The 19,953-nt window shown below is 45.4% G+C and overlaps 1 protein-coding gene across 1 annotated transcript; it reads left to right on the top strand.

Moving 5' to 3' along the window:
• The first annotated feature begins 453 nt into the window (after positions 1 to 453).
• Positions 454 to 19,045, top strand: CDCP2 (CUB domain containing protein 2). The gene is made up of 6 exons (XM_073642626.1): positions 454 to 529; positions 9,261 to 9,608; positions 9,706 to 10,044; positions 11,077 to 11,430; positions 17,334 to 17,512; positions 18,417 to 19,045. The coding sequence occupies exons 1-6, from the start codon at positions 454 to 456 to the stop codon at positions 18,729 to 18,731; spliced, it is 1,611 nt and encodes a 536-aa protein (XP_073498727.1). The 3' UTR covers positions 18,732 to 19,045.
• Positions 19,046 to 19,953: the final 908 nt, after the last annotated feature.

Raw genomic sequence — 19,953 nt, 5'->3', positions numbered from 1 at the left:
TTTCTACCTCCAAAGTAGGCGGAATTGTGCATTGTGATGAGTTCTTGGGCTGTAAAGGGCCCATATATTATGTTTGCACAGTTGCATTCTTCTGTCTGCATTCGCCAGTAGTATTAGTGACTGACGTGCACTATAGGATGATAATGCACATCATTGATGCTTCTTCCTACTTCTCCGCACTTTGCAGCCACAGGACCATTACGGATGTTTGGCCCTCTGCATCATCAGAGTAAGCCCCGAATATCTCCCAGTGATTTCATGCAGGTAGTATGATAGCGTAAATCCTGGGACACCCGATACACATCAGAACATCGAGGGTGGAGAGAAAAGTGAGATCAAGTTCCCATTCAGACATCGGATGAATTATTAATCCTATAGCAGCTCCGTCTCTGTGACTCTTATCTGTACTGGAGCCTGAGAGCGGTGGATATATTACAGTCCTAGCGTTGCAATATGCAGAATATTCATTGCAAGTTTATCTTCATGATAAGCGTGTTATGGGACGCTCCCGGGGTTCACACACGGAAAGGTAAGTAGAGATTTCTAGTGGTACTCTACTCGGTGTCTACTGTGCATTAAATGGAGCAAGACCTCTCAAGTTACTTTTCCCTTTTAAATCCACTTCGAGATTCAAAATGAAAGAAAGAGAGCTTGAACTGTTCCTGGAAAGACATTTGTGTAGACTTTCATGGTCTGGGTTGCTATATGGTAGAAATTTATAAGGTGAAATTGGACCCTGCCAGACAGCACCCTCGATCTCCGGTTCCCAGACCTCTAAGACTGGGGGGTTAGGGGATAGTGTTGTAAGATTGCAGTTAACACTAATCATAAATCATTTTGAGGAGTTGGATGTAGTTGTTGATAAGAAGGATGTCATCAAGTTACTTCTATGGTCTTTGGATGGTTGCTTTCTACGGGAGGAGAGAAGACAAGAAGGTCACATTGCAATGGTTCGAATGCAGAGGCAGCCCTTACTTCGAAAGCACGACCGGAAATGGATTAGCAGCTCCTGTCAGAGAGTTTTCCAAGGAATAAAAATGATGATGGTGACTGGAAGTATCTACTTTGGCTCCGGCAATGATTGGCTGAGTGGGCATTTTTGGCAATATCAAGTTTGCCAAGACGGTACCGGGGAGGAAAAGACCAGCAGGGAGTAGATAAGCAGGCGCCCGACAACAACTATAAATGCTGAAGAGTTCGCTACAGGGTCCGCGATCGCAGAAGTCACGTCTGAGCCCTCCTGCAGTGCTACCGGTTGACACTATACAGCTCTTCACTGCAGGGCCCTCATGCAGTGCTGCACACTATAGATGCTATCAGAGTGGGTAGCACTGCAAGAGGACCCCGGCAATGATAATCGGGCGATAGGGGGGTAAGATATCAGCGGACAACACTGCATGAGGACTCAGCAGTAATGAGTGGAGCCCCAGTGATACGTTTTCTATGGCCTCCTGGCTCTTCAAGTCAAGGCCTATTCTAGCAAGATTTCTACATGGTATTTAATCCATCCATCCATTTGTGTGCTGTCTGGGTGTGAACAGTCATATTCTAGCAAGAATTCTACATGGTATTTAATCCATTGCTACTGTTTTGTTTTTTTTCCCTTGTTTTTTTTGTTCTGTTTTAAAGTGTTCAAAGCTATCTATTTCACTGGTTTATGACCCTCTGTTGTATATTGGTTTGTTTATCCTGCATAGCATTTCCTGCTCTGGCTTTGTGCTAATTGGCTAATTACTCAGTTTGGCCAATTGGTGCTGCACGTTAGCAGACATTTCAATTCATATATATTCAGCTCTGGCTCAGGATAGCACGATTGCAATAGACAAAGTGCAATAGCTTAAAATGCTTTCAATAAGCAGTTATACAATGGCAGTTGGGCAGGAGACAGGTAATGTGCATAAGATATTCATACAAACATGCTGCTTCTTGGTCAGTTGTATTGCATTATGCTTCCTACTTGTTTTAACCGCTGCTTACTCACAACTCGCCCGCCCTTTAACACATTCTGTGCATTCTCTCCATATCCACCCCTCCCTTCTACCCTCTCCCATGTATAACTCTGAGGCTCTACTGCCATTTCTCACCCACTCCAAACCATCCACTACCTCCATACAGCACTCAAAACGTTCATACAAATCATTGCACCACCTGCTCTTTCTCTATTTTCTGCTTCTCCTAGTCACTGGTGACATCTCCCCCAACCCTGGGCCTCCCTCCATTAGCATACACTACTCTCCTTCAGCTAGATATAGAAACCCTGCCAATCTTATTAACATTCAGTGCATGCCCTCTCCTATTGCTTTCCACTGTGCTCTCTGGAAGACACAGTCTGTGTGTAACAAACTAACTTACATTCACAATTTTTTCCTCTCTAATTCCCTTAACCTTCTGGCTATTACAGAAACCTGGATCCAGTGTTCAGACACCACAGCAGCTGCTGCTCTCTCGTTTGGTGGCTGAAATTTTCACATACCGCCAGACCTGAGAATAGACAGCGTAGAGGTGTTAGTTTGCTCCTTTCACCACAATGTGCTTTCCCGATGAAAATCCTCCCCCCCCCGCCCCGGTTCCCTCAATTATGTTTCCTTCCTTTGAAGTCCACACCGTCAGACTCTTCAAACCCTTCTCCCTGCGATTGGCGGTTGTGTATCGCCCTCCAGCTCCTCCCCCCAGTTCCTGGATCACTTTGCCACCTGGCTTCCTCATTTTCTATCCTGTGACATCCCTACCCTCATCATGGGAGACTTTAACATCCCCATCGATGATCCCCTCTCCCAAACTGCCTCTCATCTACTTTCTCTAACCTCCTCCTTCGTCCTCTCACAGTTTACTAATTCTCCTACGCATGAACACGGGAATACTCTGGACCTGTTTTTTTCCCGTCTCTGCTCACTGCATGACTTTACTAACTCTCCTCTCCCGCTCTCGGACCACAACTTTCTTTCCTTCTCTGTCACCCAGGACACCACCACTTACCACACTAATAGGAATACATGTACCATTAATACCCAGCAGCTTATGGACAATATCCACACATATTTAGCCCCCATCTCCTCCCTCTCCTGTCCAGACCTAGCATTGTCACACTACAATAATACACTGAAGAGTGCCCTAGATGAAGCAGCACCTTCTACACGCAGTAAAACCCGACACAGACAACGGCAGCCCTGGCACACGATGCAAACACATTTTCTTCAGCGTTGCTCAAGGTGCGCTGAGCGTAAGTGGAGAAAATCTATTTTAGCAGAGGATTTCATCCACTATAAATTCATGCTCAAAACCTATAACTCTGCCCTTCATGTAGCCAAACAATCCTACTTCACCAGCCACATCACTTCACTGTCCAACAATCCAAAACGACTTTTTGAAACCTTAAACTCCCTCCTGAGCCCTAAGCACAGGCCCCCACCACCAATCTCAGTGGTGAGGATCTGGCCTCTTATTTCCTAGAAAAAATCAACCACATCCATCAGGACATCTCCTCAGTGCCTGGATCCCCTTCCCTGCCGCACTTCAAGCTCACTAGCCATCTTTGAGCCTGTTACAGAGGAAGAAGTTACCCAGCTCCTCATTTCTTCTCGGCCTACAACAGTGACCCCATTCCTTCACATCTCCTTCAGTCTCTCTCACCGGTGGTCACCACTCACCTGACTAAAGTATTTAGCCTCTCTCTTTCTTCAGGTATCTTTCCCTCCCCATATAAACATGCCATCATAACCCCTTTACTTAAAAAGCTATCCCTGGACCAGAACTGCACTGCTAACTACAGACCGGTCTCTAATCTTCCCTTCATCTCTAAACTCCTGGAACGCTTGGTCCACTCCCGTCTAATCCGCTATCTCTCAGATAACTCTCTTCTCGACCCTCTACAATCTGGTTTCCACTCTTTACACTCCACTGAAACTGCCCTCACTAAAGTCTCTAATAGTGATGAGAGAGAATGCTCGCTACTGCCAGGTGCTCGCCCGAGAATCTCACTGCTCGAGATGCTTGGCGCTCTGCGAGTATTTCCGCGGTTACTAGGCGGGAGTTCGGGTCTCCTCCTTGCATGTTTGACACTCTTTAGAGCGCCAATCAACATGCAGGGATTGTCTGCCACACACTGTAATGCCGCAGCCATGTTGGTTGTGGCATTACAGTGATTGGCTGGCCGCACAGCGTCATCAGGTCTATGTCAGACCTGGCGCCGCCATGCTCGTCACAGTCACTCCGGAATCAGGCAGTGTAGGGAGAGGTGCTGCTGAGCTAGGGAGAGATTTGCTTGTTCATAGTTAGTGTAGGTATACCAGTCTATATTAGAGACACATATCCATCTCAACTAACAGTCCTTCTGAGGACTAATCCAGCTGCACAGATATCAGGCAGGCAGGGTGTATAGGCAGGCAGGGTATATAGCAGACTGCAGTGCACATAGCAAGAGGGTCCATTCCAGTTCTGTCTGCTGCTGGTGCTTTTACAGATATTTCTATAAATAGCCCCAGGTCTCAGGGGCCAGAAATAATTTTTTTTTATCTTAATCCTGCATATTTGCTTAAAAAGCAATCCAGAGAACACTGTTTTTCTGCGCCATTTGCTTGTTGGCACTGCAGAATACAGCCAGGTCCTTTCCATATTACAGCGCTAAAAATACAGCTATTTAAAACTGTGGTTTGTCCGTCACACGGATCACATATAAGTTCGCTCCAAATTCAGCCATTTGTAGTGAGCGTGGAAGATATTGTCCTCCATTTAAAATGGGCAAGGCACGGGGCAAGGGACGGGGAACTGGACATGATGGTGATGGTGCATGCAGAGGCTGAGGCCGTGGGCAAGCTGAAATTGTGTCACAACAAACACCCACATCTTCTCGCTCTACCTTCCTGTCCCAATTAATAGGGGACCGCAGAACACCACTATTGAACACAGAGCAGTGTGAAAAGGTTATTGGTTGGATAGCGGATAATGCTTCCAGTCACTTAGCCACCACCACCATCACCACCCTGTCTTCCACCCGGTCAAGTCTCAGTAGCCGTGTGTCTGGACCGCATATTCCTCACCCTGATCCTCCTTCCTCCTACCATGCCGAGTGCCCAGAGACAACTGATCCCACACTTGGACACTCTGAAGAGCTGTTCACTTTTCCATTTATAGATTCGGGCCTCTCGCCTGGTCCACTTGAAGCGGGGCAAGAGGAGATCGCATGTAGTGATGCCCAAATATTTGAGCAGCCACAATCATACGAAGGCAACGGTGGGAAAGTGTCACAAGAGGTGGACGATGATTAGACACAATTGCCAGAAAGTCAGGAGGAGGACCAGGGTGCGGAAGTGGAAGACGAGGTGGTGGATGATATAGTAACTGACCCAACCTGGCAGGAGGACATGCAGAGCGAGGACAGCAGCACACGGGGGGGGGGGGGGCAGAGCACTCCAACAGGCAGAAAGAAGCAGTGTGGTGGCCGCAGACAGAAGGCAGGCAACCGTTCCCCGTCACACCAACACGAAGGAAGTTGCCAGTACAACTGTTAGGTCTTCCCGAGTCTGGTTGTTTTTTAAAGACTTTGCCGATAACCCCAAAAAGGCCATTTGCACCACCTGCCAGGCCAGCATCAGCAGGGGTAGCAAAACTACCAGCCTGACCACCACCAGCATGATCAGGCACATGGCAGCAAAGCACCCGACTTTGTGGGCTGAACCCCAGGGTCCAGGAACAGTGTCTGCGGGTGACACCACTGCTTCTTCCGCTGTTGTGCGTGCAAGCCAATTGCCTGTCCATGGTGCATGTGAAGATGCCTCCTGCCCTGCACCTGTCGTCACACACTCTCCACTAGCACCATCATCAAGCATGTCGTTGTCCCAGCGCAGTGTTCAGTTGTCCATACCCCAGTCCTTGGAACCCAAGCGCAAACACGCAGCCAACGCCTCACAGACCACACTACTAAATTCCCACATTTCACGACTGCTTGCACTCGAAATGTTGCCTTTTAGGCTCGTGGAGACGGAAGCTTTCCGCAACCTGATGGCGGCGGCCGTCCCTCGGTACTCGGTCCCCAGCCGCCACTGTTTCTCCCGGTGTGCCATCCCCGCATTACACAAGCACGTGTCCCACAACATTAGCCGTGCCCTCAACAATGCAGTTACAGGTAAAGTCCACCTAACCACGGACACGTGGACAAGTGCTTGTGGGCAGGGACGGTACATCTTGCTGACGGCACACTGGGAAAACATAGTGGAAGCCGGGACCCAGTCGGACCTTGGGACGGAACACATCCTCCCGACGCTGAGGATTGCGGGCCCTAGGTCAATCAGAGTTGCCCCCACAGTCTACAGCTCCTGCACCTCATCCTCCTCCTCCTCTTCAGCCTTCATCTCCGAAATGACCCCATCAGTCACAAGCTGAAAGCACTGCAGCACTGCCTCAGCCAAGCGGCAACAGGCTGTGCTGAAGCTAATATGCTTAGGAGACAAACCGCACAATGCTGTAGAGTTGTGGACAACTCTGAAAGAGCAGGCAGATCTGTGGCTGACACCGCTGAACCTACAGCCAGGCATGGTCGTGTGTGACAATGGCCGGAACCTGGTGGTGGCTGTGAGGAAAGGCAAGCTCAGAAATGTACCATGCCTGACCCATGTGTTTAACCTTGTGGTTCAGCGGTTTCTCAAAACCTACATAAACAAAATGTAGAATATATCTTACAAACTGTAAACAGTATAACAATAATATGCAAATGCAGAAAGTATAACACTGTGGAAATATGCACAATAGTGAAAAAACATTCTGGGGTGAGAGATTTGATTAGATAGGTACATAATGAAGGCTAGTCTATGGTTACATAGAACAAATATGACTAGAGGCATGGTAGCAGAGCTGTGTCACTAATCCCCTATACAAAAGGGAGGATCTCCTTAACAAATAAATGTTATGACAGTAGAAGATAAAATGTAATAAAGTACAGGAAAGGGGATGGAAAAGACTATGGGGTGGCCCACCTATTGGATAGACTGTGTGACCACTATCCAATAGGTGGGCCGCCCCAAGTGGCATAATACCTCTGACAACGTTGTTGACAGCAGTGACCTGGGAGTCAGAAATGCTTCCAGGGGTCTTCCCCATGCTGTTCCCATGTCATTTGAGCACTGTTCCCATCAATTTGGGCAATTTTTAGGCCCTCTGCAGACCGCCGGGGGGAGCCGCCTGAAAAATGCTCGAGTTTCCCATAGACTTACATTGGGCTCGTTGCTCGGGTCGAGCACCCGAGTATTCCAATTTGCTCGACCTGAGCATCGAGCACCCGAGCATTTTAGTGCTCGCCCATCACTAGTCTCTAATGATCTACCCTAATACAAAATACCAAGGATTTTCTGTCTGCTGTCTCTAACATCATGTCCTCCCTCTATCTTAAACTGAATCTCTCCAAAACTGAACTTCTTGTGTTTCTCTCCTCTACTAACCTAACTCTACCTAACATCGAAATTACCTTGGAGGGTTCAACCATAACTCCCAAGCAGCACGCCCGCTGTCTTGGGGTCATATTCAACACTAACCTTTCCTTTACTCCCTATATCCGATCACTCACTCGCTCTTGTCACCTGCATCTTAAAAACATCTCCAGAATCCGACCTTTTCTCACCTTTGAAACTGCTAAAATTCTTACTGTCGCTCTTATTCACTCTCGTCTGTACTACTGCAACTCTCTTCTGATCAGTCTCCCTCTTACCAAACATTCTCCTCCCAATCCATCCTGAATGCGGCAGCCAGTGTCGTATTTCTGTCCAGTCGCTTCACTGATGCCTCCACCTTGTGCCAGTCATTACAATGGTTGCCCATTCGTTACAGGGTCCAATATAAACTCATCGCTCTCACCCACAAAGCTCTCCACAGTTCTGCACCGCCTTATATCTCCTCTCTCACCTCTGTCTATCACCCTACACGTGCCCTCCATTCTACAAATGACCTAAGACTAACGTCCCCCATAATCCGAACCTCGCACCTCCGTCTCCAAGACTTCTCTCGTGCTGCGCCAGTTCTCTGGAATGCTCTACCCCAGACGATCCGACTGATGTCTAGCCCTCATGTCTTCAAGCTTGCTTTAAAAACCCATTTCTTTAAACAAGCCTACCACCTCAACTACTCAGTAAACTAACTTTCCCCTGTTCCCTCCTTCTAAATATTATTCCGAATCTGCACCCTACTATTCATCTGTCTCCACACCCTCCATGCACACAATAACTGCACTTGGTACTTGAGTATTGCAGTTAAACATACGGGCTGATGACCGGATCATGCAACTTGGTATGAAAATCCCTATTTATTATAATTGCTAGACCTGAAATAACAAGCACTTTTCACCTATTGTGTCCCCCCATTTCCTTGTAGATTGTAAGCTTGCGACCAGGGACCTCACTCCTAATGTAACTGTTTAAACTGTCTTAAATTGTATTGAATTTATTGTCTGTACATGTTCCCGCTTAATTGTAAAGTGCTGCAGAATATGTTGACTCTATATAAATAAAAATTATTATTATTATTATTATTATTATGGCCTTGCAGTTTCATGTTGGTATAAAAGCTATGGGAAATTGGTGAGGGGGTAGGTGTTACTTTTTAATATTTTTGAAGCAGTCTGTGCCCATAAAAACTATATTCCCTGGAAAACCCCTTTAAACATTATAAGAACAATTAAGCAACAATGGCAATGGTGGTGGCTTTCTCTTTCAGGCCTTAGACCAAGGTATCTCTTTTTGGCACTATGAGGAGTACCACTCCAACCACTCAATGGCCAATGTGTCTTCTGGTCTACTGGCCTTCACAATTCTCATCTGCATTGCAGCTTGTTACCGCCGGGCCCAGCTCTCTCTTACAGTGGAAGGTGCTCCGATGATGAAGGTCTAAGCCCAACGAGAAAGACTACACTTGTCATCTAACATCAGTGCTATCCCATGGGAGCAATGCGCCGTCCTTACACCTCTGTGTTCTTTTGAAGCTTATGGTCTCAGTAACTATTTTTCGCCCACCTAGATATGGTGCCTCGGGCCATTATACCATCTTGAACGTAAGGAGAACAACACTATATAATTTATCAGAGAGAGATACCACCAAGAACTTACAACAATTACAACAAGGCTATGACTACACTGGTCAAATTACAGCAATTTGTAGACAAGTCCCCCGACCAAAAACATTAGCACGACTCACTTCCCCTTCTTAAATGCTGACTGTTTCTTTATATCCATCATTGCTCAGAACTTTTTCAATGTTCAATGACTTTCTTCTATTCCCAGGTGTAAAGTGTGGGGGTGTACTCTCTGCCCCTGTAGGCCATGTGTCCAGCCCGAACTTCCCAAAGGTGTACCCTCCATACACCGAGTGCAGCTGGCTCATAGTGGTGTCAGAAGGATCCACGGTTCAGCTCACCTTCCAGGAATTCAATCTAGAATACCATGACACATGTGAATACGACTATGTCAGGATTTACAATGGGGCGTCCAGAGACGAGGGGAATCTTTTGGGCACATTTTGTGGTTCCCAGTTGCCTCCCAACCTTACATCGTCATGGCATGTACTATCGGTCATCTTTCATTCAGACAAACATGTGGGTAGCAGTGGATTTTTGGCTACATATAGGAAGGGTAAGTCTACTGGGCAGATCTACCCTGCATGCTGGATGGCACCAATAGATTTTCAGACATCGATGCCAACTTTAAAGCATATTTGTTTGTCTTACAGATATCTGTGGTGGAGTCCTCACCAGCCTCTCTGGGATAATTACCAGTCCGGATTACCCTGACAACTACCCCAACAATGCAGAGTGCCACTGGTTGATCAGTGCAGCCCCTCACTCCACCATTCGGCTAGTTTTCACAGACTTCCAGTTGGAGAGCCAGGAATGTAATTTTGATTATGTGGCAGTCTTTGATGGCTCCAGTCAAGAAGAAGACCAAGTCCGCCATTATTGTGGCACCACCAAACCTCCCGACACCACATCATCTTCCAATGAGCTGTTGGTGGTCTTTAAATCTGACTTTAACATTGGAGGACGAGGTTTCAAAGCATACTACTCCTCAGGTATGGGCAGGTGTTGTTATGATCTGCTACAAGCACTAGGGAAAGAAAGGAGATCTGTCCCTACAATAGAACTAAGCTAGATCCCTACGATGTAACGGGGAACCTGATCCTGCGATCAGACCCGCTAAAGTCCTCGGCTAGTCTGTACGAAGACCTATAGATGCAAGGGAGGGATCCATACAAGAACTAGGGACTGGGATAAAGTTGGACACCTCCTAGCAGAGATTGTAGCAGTAAAAGACAAACACACAACATAGAACATAAAGGTCCGAAGACCTAGCTAAACTGACTGAGAAAGGTAACTAAGCACCAGGCTAGCTTAAGAAATTACAATGAAGTCCAGCAAGGCCAGGAGGGCGGAGCCGGATTAAATAGGCAAAAAAGGTCATGTGACCAGCAAGATAGAAAAAACCTAACAGGAGAGTTCTAACAGGTATATTACTCCATGTCCCAACTTTACAGACTATGTACAATGCACATCCCATTTTCAACCACTGATGGTGTGTTTAGACCCCAAGGCCCTGTCTGACGGAAACCTTCCAGAGACAGTGACAACTCTTCTGGGAGGTCACTAGGTCTCAAACCTGGGGACGGGGCATTGGCATCAGCAGAAAGAATTAAAAGTAGATTACTATTAGTAAAAATGTGTGGGTCAAAGTTAGATGCAAGGGAGAGGGAAAACAAAGCAGAACTCTCTACCCGATCCATTCACATCCTTGTTGGGTGAGGAGACGCTAAGTTAAATCACCTTCCCCTAAAGCTGTCTGCATGCACATTTTTTAGTTTTTACAGAACTTTCAAGTGGTTCCTGGAAAAATGGGAAACCTCTTGGACTCCTGGAAGATAACCATAACACCCCTATAGTTTCAGGGCCTCCTTTGTCACCAAAGGACTCATATCCAACTAATTACATGCTAGCTATAGATGGTCTCTGGTATAGGGAATGTCAAAATACAATTATATTAGTTACTCCTAGAATCTATTTGTTTTATGATGAGAATTATTGCCTCTCTTCTTTTACTTGTTACTTAGGCGAGTGCCAGGATGTGTTCACATCGGTGAAAGGCAATATCACCAGCCCCCGCTACCCGGATATGTACCCCAATAATATTATCTGTCAGTGGAACATCCAGTTACCCCAAGGTTTTCGCATTAAGCTGTTTTTCCGAGACCTTGAGCTGGAGGAGGTGAACACTCTGACGGACGAGTGCGATTATGACTACCTGGCGGTGTATGATGGACAGAGCACAAGGGACAAACCTCTGGGCAGATGGTGTGGGACCAACATACCGGCACCCCTGATATCCACCAGGAATAATCTGCTGCTGGTGTTGGTCACAGATAGAGACACAGCCAACAGGGGTTTCTCTGTGTCCTATATTGGAAGTAAGTCATATATTTATGCACTGGATGATAGTGAAAACATCTTTCACAAGGAACAGGGTAGATTTTAGAGCAACATCACACATCCATGACCATATAATATAAAGTTTATACCACCCTCCAGAAGAGGGACTGTTCTTTGAAGGGACTCACTTCTGTGGCTAATCGTTGACCCCATCGCGGTTCCACTCTACATGCTCTAATTCTCCAAATGAAATAAAAACACTTCAGGCCTCTGTACCAATAGGGGGTAGAAAAATTTTCCAGACTGGCATCTAATCTGCTAGTTCTGAACCTATAGCCCAGTAAGATGTGCCAAATTTATTCAGTGTTACAAACTGTTTATTAAATTTGTATCTTTTAGTCTGTCTGTGGAGCAGAGAAATTAAATCACGCCAGCCATGAATGGTTGTAGATTTCAGCTTTCTGGAGTACATTATAGTAAAGCTGTCGCGCAACGGTTGACAACACTCGCTTTTGCCAAAATCCAATTACTATTAGAAAAATATCTGGGGGGGGGTTCCTAGCAAAAGGACACAAAGTCAAGAAAAGGTTCGCAGCTACAATTTTTTTCTTTCAATTTCGTGAGTCTTTGACTGACATAGATGGGATGGTTAATTTGGTCCCTTGTAGTGTTTTTTTTTGTTTACCTAAAAAAATTACATGCATCTTTTTAACATTTTAAAACTGAAGTTTTTCCAAGATTTAATAGTAGCATTTTTTTGTAACAATTAAAATGTGTGTTTTTCAGCAGCTCTTCCAGTACTTTCCTCCTTCATTATAGGAGGTTGGGTGATGTGATCTCCAGTTTGACCACCAGTCCAGTACATGCTCTTATGTGCACACAGGAAGTCAGTCTCTGACTTCCTTTGTACTATAGGATGACATCATCACCTATTAGATCCCTACCTGCAGCTTTCAGATCACTTTTCTGGTCTCTATCAGGCGGAATGGAGCCCAATAGATACATTTGCTGTTAGGAATGGGGCTTTCCTGACCTTATTGGGTCATAATTTCCATCAATAATAATTTTTTAAAATATCCTATATAAAGTGTAACTGTCGTTGCAGCAGAATGTCTGTGTTAGCCTCTAGCTCATCCCTAGAATGTCTGTGTCGGCCTCTAGCTCCTCCCTAGAATGTCTGTGTCTGCCTCTAGCTCATCCCTAGAATGTCTGTGTCGGCCTCTAGCTCCTCCCTAGAATGTCTATGTCTGCCTCTAGCTCCTCCCTAAAATATCTGTGTTGGCTGCTAGCTCCACCCTAGAATGTCTGTGTCAGCCTCTAGCTCTATCCTAGAATGTCTGTCTGCCTCCAACTCCTCCCTAGAATGTCTGTGTCTGCCTCTAGCTCCTCCCTAGAATGTCTGTGTCGGCCTCTAACTCCTCCCTAGAATGTCTGTCTGCCTCTAGCTCCTCCCTAGAATGTCTGCGTCTGCCTCTAGCTCCTCCCTAGAATGTCTGTGTTAGCCTCTAGCTCTATCCTAGAATGTCTGTGTCTGCCTCTAGCTCCTCCCTAGAAAGTCTGTGTCGGCCTCTAACACCTCCCTAGAATGTGTGTTTGCCTCTAGCTCCACCCTAGAATGTGTGTGTCGGCCTCTAGCTCCTCCCTAGAATGTCTGTCTGCCTCTAGCACCTCCCTAGAATGTGTTTTCCTCTAGCTCCACCCTAGAATGCCTGTGTCGGCCTCTAGCTCCTCCCTAGAATGTCTGTCTGCCTCTAGCTCCTCCCTAGAATGTCTGGGTCTGCCTCAAGCTCCTCCCTAGAATGTCTGTCTCTGCCTCTAGCACCTCCCTAGAATGTGTTTGCCTCTAGCTCCTCCCTAGAATGTCTGTGTCTGCCTCTAGCTCCTCTCTAGAATGTCTGTCTGCCTCTAGCTCCTCCCTAGAATGTCTGCGTCTGCCTCTAGCTCCTCCCTAGAATGTCTGCGTCTGCCTCTAGCTCCTCTCTAGAATGTCTGTCTGCCTCTAGCTCCTCCCTAGAATGTGTGTTTGCCTCTAGCTCCTCCCTAGAATGTCTGTGTCTGCCCCTAGCTCCTCTCTAGAATGTCTGTCTGCCTCTAGCTCCTCCCTAGAATGTCTGTGTCTGCCTCTAGCTCCTCCCTAGAATGTCTGTGTCTGCCTCTAGCTTCTCCCTAGAATGCCTGTCTGCCTCTAGCTCCTTCCTAGAATGTCTGTGTCTGCCTCAAGCTCCTCCCTAGAATGTCTGTCTCTGCCTCTAGCACCTCCCTAGAATGTGTGTTTGCCTCTAGCTCCTCCCTAGAATGTCTGTGTCTGCCTCTAGCTCCTCTCTAGAATGTCTGTCTGCCTCTAGCTCCTCCCTAGAATGTTTGTGTCTGCCTCTAGCTCCTCCCTCCTCCATAGATCTTATGTGCACCAACTGTCATCTCTTATTTCAGTAATGGGAAAAATCTCTTCACTGAATACAGATTTTACCCATGACTTGAGAATGAAAGATCAGTCCAGGAGGATAAAGAAGCAAATTTCTTTAATATATATTACAAAGGTGCCTATTTTCATGTGTACTATTGATTTATAGGGGGAAAAAAAAGAATAATTTAACTGATTGATCGGAGTTGATCATATCCTATCATCCTGGTGACAGACACCAATACTTGATGGGATCTACATAAAGAGTTGACAACATTGTATTTATGGCCCGCAATATAGTGGAGGAATGTGGCTGCCCGAAGCCTCCAGAGCCAAGTTCAGACACAAAACCTGAGACTTTGGGAAATGAAATTATTCTGAGACATCCTAGCCCCTAAATAAAGAAGCATAAAAGCAAAGGAAATGCAATTTACAGTGATTTACAATCTGTCTCCCTTGACCTGAGGATTTGGTTTCTCCGTCTCTTGCTGTAATGCATTTTTTTGGATATAGGAAAAGCTTTTAATGGTTTTTTAATGTATTGGCTATAAGAAGCCCTTCTCATCTCTTATTGATTCATGCGGAGAATTACAGACTCAGCTCCATTGTTGTTACTTGCAGAAATGATGCTGGGATTCTAATTTAACCCTGCAAGAACTGCAGTCTATTGTTTATGTTACTATTGCACAAGAAAAATGCTCAAAGTGATGTCACAGTATCGGGTTAAGACACACAGTGATGACAAAACACAGTAATGTCACAGAAGTTACAGCACAGGAATTATGTAAATGAGTGAATAGTGATGTCACATCAGTGGGATATTGTGCGCTGTGATGTCATAGTTCAATGTCACAGTGATGTCACAGCAGTGGAATAATGATTATAATTACAGTCATGTCACTGCTCACGGAGAATGCAAACAATGATGTCAAAGTACAGGGAGAATGCACACAGTAATGTGGCAGCAAAAGGATAATAAATACAGTGATGTCACAGTACAGGGAAAAAGCACACAGCAATGTAAAATAATGGGAATAATATACATAGTGATGTCACAGTACATGGAGAATGCAGATAATGAGGTCACAGAACAGGCATATTAAATACAGTATTGTCACTGTACAGCAAGGATGTCAAACTCAAGCACAGAGGGCCAAAATAAAAAACTTGGAAAAAGTCATGGACCAACCTTGATATCTATTAACAGCCCTCCACACAGTATAATGGGTCCCGCATAGTCCCCCATACAGTATAATGGCCCCACATAGTGCTCCATACAGAATAATGGCCTTATATAGTCCTCCATACAGAATAATGGACCCACATAGTCCTCCATACAGAATAATGGGCCTACATAGTCCTCCATACAGTATAATGGGCCCCACATAGTCCTCCATACAGTATAATGGGCCCCACATAGTGCTCCATGCAGAATAATGGCCTTATATAGTCCTCCATACAGAATAATGGACCCACATCGTCCTCCCATACAGAATAATGGCCCCCACATAGTCCTCCATACAGAATAATGGCCCCACATAGTCCTCCATACAGTATAATGGCCCCACATAGTCCTCCATACAGAATAATGGGTCCCACATAGTCCTCCATACAGTATAATGGGCCCCACATAGTCCTCCATACAGTATAATGGGTCCCACAATAGTTCTCCATACAGAATAATGGCCCCACATAGTCCTCCATACAGAATAATGGCCCCACATAGTCCTCCATACAGTATAATGGGTCCCACATAGTCCTCCATACAGTATAATGGCCCCACATAGTCCTCCATACAGAATAATGGGTCCCACATAGTCCTCCATACAGTATAATGGGCCCCACATAGTCCTCCATACAGTATAATGGGTCCCACTGTCACTGGGTTACCATGACAGAGATGTTCCAGAGAACTACAGTGTTCTGGGCATAGTTCACACACACTGGGCCGAAGCTCCTCTCCAGTTTATTAACTGCTTTTTGCCAGCAGTGCAGGAGTTAATCTAGGTTGCTCGGTTTTCATGAGATTCTGGTCTCTCAGCTGATTTGGGTTAACTACTCTTCTCTCCTATATAGACTCAGTGTCAGTGATCAGTTCTTCTTCCTGACTTGGAGAGTGAAGGAGGAGCATTGTGTATATAAGCTTGGAGGTTTACTTAGCGATCGTGGTTGCTGTTTTCCTGTGTGTTTACCTGCTTTCTCTTTTCCCCTCCTTAACTCCCTTGTGTTTCCTCTGTGGCTGAGTGAGAATTTCGTGTGACTGCCATTTCGGTTTACCCTGTCTGTATTTCCCTGTGTTGTCACAGTATCATTATTTTGTACTGTCTTCCTCCCTTAGGAGGAGAGGGGGTCACTGACAGGGCCTGCGCCGAGAGATAAGGAAACGCTGGCGGCTCAGGCCTCCTCACCATCAGAGGTACCACTGAGATAAGGAAAAGTCAGGCCCCCCCTAGTGTGTCAGGGACAGGTGTGGGTTCCAACACTCATCCATTTCCAACACCCACATAGTCCCCCATACAGTATAATGTGCCCCACATAGTCCCCCATACAGTATAATGTGCCCCACATAGTCCCCCATACAGTATAATGTGCCCCACATAGTCCCCCATACAGTATAATGTGCCCCACATAGTCCCCCATACAGTATAATGTGCCCCACATAGTCCTCCATAAAGTATAATGGGGAGGGGGGGCGATGCCGGCATCGCAGGCCAAATATAATTACCCTGCGGGCCAAAGTTTGACATGTGCGCTGTACAGGGAAGAAGCACACAGTAATGTAACAAAATAGGGATATTAAACACAGTAATGTCACAGAACAGTTAAGAGTACACAGTGATATAACAGAAAAGGCATAAAAAATTTGTGATGTCACAGAACAGGGATAATATAAACAGTGATGTCACTGTACAGGCAAAAAGCACACAATATAACAAAATAAAGATAATAAATACAGTGATGGCACATGAGATTGAATGCATACAGTGATGTCGCAGAACATGGATAGATACATTGGTGTCACAGTACAGGGAAAATGTACACAGTGATGTCACAACAGTGAAATAATATGGATAGTGATGTCACAGTATTGGGATTATACACACTGATGTCACAAAGCAATGATAGTCTACTAATCTATTTAGTGAATTTACAGCAAGGATTTCATCCTCCTCGTGAGGTCACAGTAGATACATAATTAACACAGTGAAGTCACAGAGCAATGAATCTCGGAATAAAGCCCCCCTGACTTCTACCATCCATGGTAATCACTAACTACAAACGGGTGGAGATGGGTCCCTTGGTTGTTGGGCCTCATGGCAGCAGCTGTGGCACCTACCCTGGTAGTTATGCCCACACTATACATCTTGAACCTCTGATATTGACAGAAAAAGGATCCGAAGAAAAAAGGAGACCCATGTGGAGGTCCTGCCTATAGATCACTGCGATCAGGTGATGGAAAATGGCTGTGGTCTCAGGCAATTATTAGATAAAAATGATTGCTCATTTTAATAATTTCATCACTTTTTATTTTTTATATAGTGGTTCCAATGAACGTCAGCTGCACCCGCACAGACTTCCACATCCAGATCCCGATGCAGTCTGTCTCCCAGTTGGGAAGGAGCCACATCTACCTGGGGACGCAGGCCTGTGCCGCACAGATATCTGGCAGCAATTACAAGATTTATGCTCGCTTTGATACATGTGGGATAGGACCGCAGGTAATTAACATATTAAGAGAGAAAAAAGGTGTTTACAGGAGATATGTAAAGAAACTAATGCATAATCACATTGTACCGGAACGGAAGCGATGACGTCACGACCACCAGTCCTCACCCAGCGGTCAGGTCACTGCTGACCTGACGGTCGTGACATAATCGATTCCAGTCTGGGTGAGACCATCGGAACAGAAGGTGGATTCTTGGGGTATCTGCCCTCTGGTGTCTTTTATAAGCAGTCCTGCTCCACTCACCCCCACACCAAAAGGTGCATGGGACCAGTGATGTCACATCTATTGATACCTGCCGCGATCTGTGCGTGACCAGCAGGTATCATGTACCTGTCTCATTCATTATGGGAGAGGTGCAGGTGTGGCTTCTTACAAACTAAATTGAAAGTAGTTGTAGAATATTTAAACTTCCAGATACAGTGCCACTCCTATCCTTAGGTTGTGTCTGGTATTACAACTCCTTATTTACTATAAGGCTGGGACTACTGTGACTTTGGCTTCAACACAAGTCATGTGGCCAAAGATTGCTATGTGCTGGTGCTTCATTACAACGTAATGCAGGTAAATGGGGTCATATTGCACCCATTACTGTACCCTGACAAGTATATTGTAAAAGATCTAACTGGGTCTGTGTTTTTGCTTGTCGTAGTCGCTGTACCCTAGGGGATATAATGTGACCCCATTTACCCAACCACGCAACCTGTGTACCCCCAGTTTTATGGTCCAAGTTGCAATAGCAGACACAACCTATGGATAAGAGTGGCGCTGTTATTGAAATAAATGCTGCCATCTTGACTTTTAAATGCTGTCTTAACAAAGCGTAAGGAAAGTCAAAGAGAAGCTCAAAGTAATATTGCCAAGGACTATAACCATCAACATCTCTGTGTCACATGCAGAAAAGGAACAATACCTCCATGATCGTGAGCATCCTCTATGTGGACTTTTCCATGGCTGGTCAAGAAGACATCCATGAATATGAGGTGCAGTGTGAACCCAAGAGGAAGGAGGCGTCTGTGCACATCTTATCGGGGTCAGACCCGGCCCAGCTTAGCGGAAGAGCAGAGGATGTAGGACAATCCGAGCTCCCGGAGGCAGAAGCTTCAGAGAGCAGTGACCGCGGGCAAGACAGCAGCGACGTGGTGTTCATCAGCATCTGTATATTGGCTGGTGTCCTCATGCTGATCGCCGTGGTGGGACTGGTGTTACTGTGACACTGTATGATCACCATGAACAGTGCTACAACCCAATGAGAAGGGTAATGGACATCAAGAAGAAAGATCACTCTATGCGCTTCTAATACAAGAATGGACACAAGGAAGTCAAGAACTCCATAATCGTGCTGGTTATATACAGCACGTGACAATCTATATCCACATGTGCCTGTTTTATATCCAATAGCATCTTAAATCAAAAGGTGCACATCGAAGTAACTATAGGTCACATGCAGATAATGTATCAGTCTGCTTGCCAAAAGGGCATGTATAATGTCATAATAAAAGTAACCCAAGTGTTCGGAAGGTAAATTAATAAAAGATCATTCTGTATATATTTACAAATATATAAAAGTTGTCAGGAGTGTCCAACATAAATTGGTAATACCGTATACCATGTGTAACGGCTAGGGACACCTCTGACGTTGAAAAAAAAAATATTTCTACATGTTAGTGGTTACCTTTAGTTAATAAAAGTTTCAGTTTGCAATCTTTATCCCTTTAATCATTTTCATATGCAGTTTCAGGTTTGTCTCTTATAGGAGTGCCTCTCCCAGTAATACAGGCTGGTTGTGAAGTCTGCATGTATCCAGGGTGCTGCTGTCTTCACTGCTCATATATCACCACATTTCCACAACTGCACTTATTTCCTCACCCTTTGCTTTCCTCTTTGCATATAGCCTGTTTTCTCTGCCCTCAATAAGACTTTACATACTTTCCCTTGTCCCCGCGGCACTTATGTGCACAACCCCCACCCCTCCCTGCTAAGGCCGATTTCACACATCTGCGTTTTTTTTTTCTTTTTTTTTTACTCAGACCATGATTTATGGACAAAGATGACAGCAGGGAGCAGTCAGAACCAGGAGCAAGAGTTCTGACGTACTTGTGTCTTTTTTGCAGAGCACTCAGATAAATGACTTACAGGCACTCTGCAGCAGCAAAATGATAGAAAGTTTTAAAAAATAAAATTTAGAAAGTTGCATAAATTTTCATTTCAGAAGCAAATGAATAAAAATAAAAAAAAATTTGCTGCAAAAGTTTACATAGCTTTTAACTATAATTTAAATAAGTATTCCTATGATAAAATGTCATGGCATATGCCTTAAAGGGGTTGTCCATATTCCATAGGGCACAGTCAGACGGTTGTATAAATCGGGCCAGAATCAGAACACAGAGCATGGACTGGCCAGTGGATCTCCAGTCCCAAAGGTGACAACTTCAT

This window comes from Phyllobates terribilis, unplaced genomic scaffold (assembly GCF_046119375.1).
Source record: "Phyllobates terribilis strain yellow unplaced genomic scaffold, ASM4611937v1 Scaffold_8__6_contigs__length_399053987, whole genome shotgun sequence".
NCBI lineage: Eukaryota > Metazoa > Chordata > Amphibia > Anura > Dendrobatidae > Phyllobates > Phyllobates terribilis.
This window is presented reverse-complemented; position numbering and strand designations above follow the sequence as displayed.